Source organism: Hylobates moloch, unplaced genomic scaffold (assembly GCF_009828535.3).
Source record: "Hylobates moloch isolate HMO894 unplaced genomic scaffold, HMol_V3 SCAFFOLD_2794, whole genome shotgun sequence".
In the NCBI taxonomy this organism is placed as follows: Eukaryota; Metazoa; Chordata; class Mammalia; order Primates; family Hylobatidae; genus Hylobates; species Hylobates moloch.
The window spans coordinates 942-7,610 of NW_026655069.1; the positions used below are offsets into that span (position 1 = coordinate 942).

Sequence of the window (6,669 nt, forward strand, 5' to 3'; positions counted from 1 at the left end):
TATATATATATATATATATTTTTTTTTTTTTTAAACCCTCTACCCTTTTCTTCCTGGCCTCTGGTAGCCATCATTCTACTCTCTACCTTCATGAGATCCAATTTTAAGCTCCTGTATATGGGTGAGAAATGGGAATCTTTGTAATGACCTCCAGTTCCATCCATGTGGCTGCAGATGACAGGATGTTATTGTTAATGTGAATGAGTAGTCTCCACTGTGTGTGTACTACATTCTCTCTATCCATTCACCCACTGACGGGCAGGTAGGTTGACTCCACATCTTGGCTACTGTGAACAGTGCTGCACCAATCAAGGGAGTGCAGATATCACTTCGATACACTGATGTCCTTTCCTTTGGATATAAACCCAGTAGTGAAATTGCTGGATACTATGAAAGTTCTCTTTTTAGTTTTTCGTTTGTTGTTTTCTTTTTGTTTTTGAGACAGTTTCCCTCTGTGCCCAGGCTGGAGTAAAAGTGATGTGATCTTGACTCATTGCAGCCTCCGCCTCCTGGGTTCAGACGATTTTGCTGTCTCACCCTCCTGTAGCTGGGATTACAGGAGCACGCCACCATGCCTGGCTACTTTTTGTATTTTTTAGTATAGATGGGGTTTCCCCCTGTTGGCTGGGCTGCTCTCAAACTCATGACCTCAACTGAGGTGCCGGCCTCGGTCTCGCAAAATGCTGGGATTACAGGCATGATCCACCGTGCCCAACCTGTTTTTAGTTATTTAAAGGACTTCCATGCTTTTCTCCGTAATGGCTGCACTAATTTACACTCCTACTAGCAGCGTACCAGGGTTCTCCTTTCTCTACCACCTTGCCAGCCTTTGTTTTGCCTGTCTTGGAGCTAAAAGCCATTTTATTTTATTTTATTTTATTTTATTTTATTTTATTTTATTTTATTTTGAGATGGAGTTTCACTCTTGTCACCCAGGCTGGAGTGCAGTGGCGCGATCTCGGCTCACTGCAACCTCCACCTCCCAGGTTCAAGCGATTCTCCTGCCTCAGCCTCCCGAGTAGCTGGGATTACAGGCACGTGCCACCACACCTGGCTAATTTGTGTATTTTTAGTAGAGACTGTTTCTCCATGTGGGTCAGGCTGGTCTCAAACTCCCGACCTCAGGAGATTCGCCCACCTCGGCTCTCAAGGTTCTAGGATGACAGACATGAGCCACCACACCCGGCCTAAAAGCCATTTTAATGGGGTGAGATGAAAACTCACTTCGATTTTGATTTGCATTTCTCTGATGATGAGTGATACTGAGCACTTCTTCATATGCAGGGAAATTTCATGTCTTTTGCTCCTTTTTCAATTAAATCATTTGTTTTATTGAGTTGTTTGAGCCTCTTATATTTCTAGTTATTAATCTTGTCTCAGATGCATAGCTTGCACATATTTGCTCCCAATCTGTGGGTTGTCTCTTCACTTTGTTGGTTTATCTTTAGCGGCGCAGAAGTTGCTTAGTTTGACATAATCCCAGTGGTCTATTTTTTGCTTTGATTACTTGTGTTTTGAAGGTTTAAAACAAAATGTCTTTCTTCAGACAAATGTCCTGGAGCATTTCTCCAATATTTTCTTCTACGTGTCTCATAGGTTCAGGCCTTAGACTCACATCTTTAATCCATTTTCATTTGATTTTTTGTGTATGGTGACAGGTAGAGGTGCAGTTCCATTCCTCTGCATGTGGATATCCAGTTTTCCCTGCACTGTTTATTGAAAAGACTGTCCTTTCCTGATTGCAAGTTCTTGGCACCTTTGTCAAAGTCCATTGGATGGGCTGGGCATGGTGGCTAACACCTCCAATTCCAGCACTTTGGGAGGCCGAGGTGGGTGGATCACCTGAGGCCAGGAGTTCAAGATCAGCCTGGCCAACATGGTGAAACACCGTCTCTACTAAAAATACAAAAATTAGCTGAGCATGGTGGTCAGCACCTGTAATACCACTACTCAGGAGTTTGAGGTGAGAGAATTGATTGAACCCAGGAGGCTGAGTTTACAGTGAACCGAGATTGCACCTCTGCACTCCAGCCTGGGTGACAGAGCGAGACTCCATCTCAAAAGAAAAAATAAAAAAACATTGGATGTAAATGCATGGATTATATCTGTGTTATTCATTCTGCTCCGTTGTTCTATGTGCCTTTCTTTGTGCCAACGTCATGCTGTTTTGCTTACTACAGCTCTGTAACATATTTCTAAGTCAGGTAGTGTGATGTTCCTGTTTTCTCTTTATACCTTGAAGTCTCAAGACAGTGGGTGTCACATATAAAAACTATGGAAAAAAGGATCCCAGGACTCCCAGTGCCCAATATTAGATAACAGAATGTTGGCCGTGAACCAACCTCAAAGATTTCCATTGAGTAGAGGACAGACACCCTCATTTCCTCACATCTCTCCTGTCTCATGTTCTAGGAAACCCTTCAAACAGTTGGCCTTCACCCACTGAACCAAGCTCCAAAACCGGTGAGTACAGAACCCTCTTATATCTGCTTTTGGAAACCTGGGGAGGTGGAAGCCTTGGATGCCAGCGTTGACTCAGCATCTCACAGCTCTGACATCGTGCGCCTGTCTTCAACCATCTCCGAACTCCAGATACTCCAACAGCGAAAGGGATCTGGGCCCAACACAGGGCTCAGTGAAATCTCTTAATCTCTCATTTTATGGAGCTGAGACCTCCTACAAGCGAGAAGAATGATTGCCAATCTGACATCCTTCTCAGGAAAAATGCAATGTTTGTTCTGCCTGCATTCCTAACTGGAGGATAAATTCCTGAGGGCTTGAGAGAGGGAAGGGAAGGGAACATCTGATGAGAGTGGGTGTTTTAGAGAAGCTCCACTTGCCAAGGAATGAGCTCCTGTTGGTCATGAAGCAACCCTGGCTGACTCAGCAGAGCAAGAGCCTTGCCGTAACACAGAACAGAGCTCATGCACGCACACTTCGACTCACTGACTCATTCAGCCTTGGCCCCATGCTCAGGCTGTGCAGTGTGGAGACTTTTCCTATTGTTGCCATAACAAATTTCCACAAGATTCCTGGGTGAAAACAAAACGGTTTTTTAATTATCTTACAGTGCTGTAGCTCAAAGTATGAAGTGCATCTCACTGGGCTAAAATCAAGGTGACAGCAAGGCTGCCTTCCCTCTGAAGGTTCCAGGCGAGAATCTCCTTCTCACTTGTCCCAGCTTCTAAAGGCTCCCATGTTCCTTGGCTCCTGGTCCCCTTCCTCCTTCCTCAAAACCCACAAAGACTGGTCACATCTCACATGGCATCACTCAGACCCTTCTTCCTTACCACACCTCTTTCTCTGAATGCTGCTCTCCCTTCCTCCTCATCTTTTGAAAACTTGGGGATTCTATTGGGTTCACCAAGATGAAAATCCACCATAATCTCCCGGAAATCATCCAGGATACCCTTGTTTTAAGTTCAGCTGATTAGCAACCGTAATTCCTTCTGCAATCTTCATTCCTCCTTTCCATGTAAAATAACATATTCGCAAGCTATGGAGGCTAGGACAGGGACATTTTGGGGTGGGACGGCATTCTCCTGCCTTCCACAAACAGTGAACAAAATGCATTTGGCCTCTGCCCTTGGGACACTGATATTGCAGATGGTTAAAAGAGAGGGCAGAAAATGAATGCACAAGTGGGCCAATAAATGAATGATCCATTGGGAAGCATCTGTGCATGAAATCTGTTTGTTTGTTTGTTTGTTTATTGAGACAGAGTCTCCCTCTGTCTTCCAGGCTACAGTGCAGTGTCACAATCTTGGCTCACTACGCCTGCACCTCCTGGATTCAAGTGATTCTCCTGCCTCACCCTCTTGAGTAGCTGGGATTACAGGCAAATGCCACCACGCCTGGCTAATTCTTTTTGTATACTTTTTGTAGAGAGGATGTTTCACCATGTTGGCCAAGCTTGTCTGAAACTCCCAACCTCAAGTGATCCAACCATCTCAGCGTCCCAAAGTACTGGGATTACAGGCGTGAGCCACTGTGCCCAGCCAGAATTCAAAATAAATAATAGATAATGCTGAGTGTATAATTTTGGGTGACAGAGAATGCTGGGAATGAGATGGGGATAATGGCAAGTCGACTGTAGAGAGATGGAGAGCACACTGGGTACACAGGAAACTAAGGAGGAACAAGGAGTGTGTGTTTTATACTCAGCCATTGGATTCACCTCAGGGTAACCAGGAATCCCTACATGATTAATAGTGACTGACATGAAAACAAGGGAGGCCCAGGTACGTAACTGGAATCCAGGAGACTGTGGAAAAGGCAATTCCCGCCCCACTGGTGAAATGTGGTGCTGATTTCGACACTAAGTGGATGAAGTAGATGGATATAAGATATGTTTGTGAGGTAGAATCATTGGCTGGAAAGGCTTGCTGGGTTTGATTTTCCTAGTTGTTTAATCCTTGCTTCATTAATTTCTTTCTGAGATTTATTCATCCCACACATAAATCAATACCTGGCAAAGGAGTGACAGATATATGAGGGGTGGTGGAAATGAAAAGACCTATTATAGCATAATATACAAGTCTGTGAACGGTGGCTCACTCCCGTAACCCAGCACTGCAGGAGGCCAAGGCTGGTGGATTCCATGAAGTCAGGAGTTCGAGACCAGCCTGGCCAACATGGGGAAACCCTATCTCTACTAAAAATACAAAAATTAGCCAAGCATGGTGGTGCATCCCTGTAATCCCAGCTCCTACTCTGGAGGATGAAGCAGGAGAATGACTTCAACCCAGGAGGTGGAGGTTGCAGTGAGTCGAGATCACATCACTGAACTCCAGCCTGGGTGACACAAGGAGACTCCATCTCAAAAAATAAAAATAAGAAATGCATAAATATAATATAACACACACGAATGACAAAGGCACCTGAATTCCAATCATCATTTTTCTATTTCTCTGTAATTACTTCTTTGATCCTTTATCTTATCCATTAGGCAATCAGCCTAAAACCTCTTCCTTATTTGGCTTTCTGGGAACATGAGATCATATGGAAAATATGAAAGCCCCGTGAACCCACCGGCACAGGTCCTGGAATAGAGAATGTGCTCTGTTCATGGCATAAAACTTGCCCTTTCACCCAAATCCCCCACCTCACCCCTGCTTCCAATCACCTGTGGAGATTCAGATAGACCATGGGGAGGTAAACACTAATACTCCTTGGAGTGAGGTCAGATGTTGGAATCAGAGATCAGCGCCAGCACTAGCCCCTGCTCCCCTTTCCTACTAATTCACAGGAGGACAGGTGGTATGGAAGCAACAGATGGTTGAGGGGGTTGTCCTTCCCCAGCCTCTCGGGTGGAACAGCAGCCTCACATGTGTCTCCCGAGATCACAAAGAGTAGCACGTTTCACACGGCCTTCAACACTATTTCCTGGCTGTCTGACATAAGAGAATTCTACTTCGCTTCTTTTATCTTGATTTCACTTTTGTTTCCTGTTCTTGGAGAATGCAAGTTGTTTGACTCGAGAATGCTGTGGATGTAGAAACTGTAAAGCACATTTGCTGTGTATCAATCCCAGTCCAGTCTTCCCAGAGAAGACTCTAAACACCTCCTGTACTGCGCCTGGGCCTATAGCAATTCCTATCACTCACCGTCACTCCAGGGAGACAGAACACACAGAGAATACATTAAATAGACAGATTCATTACTAACAGATAAGCAGCAAGTGACAACAGAAGCCTATATTTCAATGTGAGCCAGTCTCTCAAGGCTCAGAAAAGCTGCTCAGGACATATGGACTCACCCCATTTGCAGTGTAGCTGGGGGAAGCCAGAAAGCAGCCCAGCCTGGGTTTTGTACCCTGGAGCCGCAGGAAGCACTCAGCTAAAGCACTGCATGACGTCCTCCTCCAGGAGAACAAGAAGACAGCCCAGGCTGTTCTGGACGTTCCTCCTGATCTGAGGATGTTACTGTCTTAGTCCATTTTTGTTGCTGTAAAGGAACACTTGAGCCTGGGTAACTTCTAAAGAAAAGAGATTTGTTTGCCTCACAGTTCTGCAGGCTGTACTGGAAGCATGGAACCGGCATCTATTTCCTGTGACGGCCTCAGGCTGCTCCCACTCTGGCAGAAGGGAAGGAGGGTCTGTCTGTGCAGAGACCACAGAGATCACAAGGCAAAAGAGGGAGCAAAGGGGAGGGGGAGCAATGGAGCTTCCAAGCTCTTTATAACAACCAGCTCTCCAGGAACTAATAGAGGGGGAACTTGCTAACCCCGTCGTGTGGGGCAGCATTGATCTGTTCATGATGGATCCACCTCCATGACCCAAACACCTCCCAAGAGGCCGAATCTCCCACACTGGGGGTTAAATTTCAATGTGAGGTTTGAAGGGGTCAAACATCTAAACTAAAGTAGTTGTATCCTCAGCACGTTCTATGGTTACTATGAGAGCTATAACTGAGAAAGCAGGAGAAAGCTGGGTCTCCCGCCATCAGGCTGCTTGTCCTAAAGAGACATTGTATGTGGTTACCTGTCAATCAAGAAATGCGAGACAATTCATAAAGAGGAACTGCTATGATTAGCTTCTTATTGGTGCCTCATCTACTTCCAGGTAACCCCAGACACCTGCACATTCTGATTGGGACCTCAATGGTCATCATCCCCTTCACCATCCTCCTCTTCTTTCTCCTTCATCGCTGGTGCTCCAACAAAAAGAG

At 45.4% G+C, this 6,669-nt stretch overlaps 1 protein-coding gene across 1 annotated transcript in view; it reads left to right on the forward strand.

The window, feature by feature from the left end:
* LOC116465051 (killer cell immunoglobulin-like receptor 2DS2) overlaps positions 1 to 6,664 on the forward strand; it is a gene marked incomplete at both ends in the record, with an annotated part of 7,600 nt that extends 936 nt beyond the window's left edge. Inside the window, 2 exons of the mRNA XM_032148261.1 lie at positions 2,413 to 2,463; positions 6,564 to 6,664. Of these exons, the coding sequence (XP_032004152.1) occupies positions 2,413 to 2,463; positions 6,564 to 6,664 (152 nt within the window). The remainder of the gene's footprint in view (positions 1 to 2,412; positions 2,464 to 6,563) is intronic.
* Between the last annotated feature and the right edge of the window lie 5 nt (positions 6,665 to 6,669).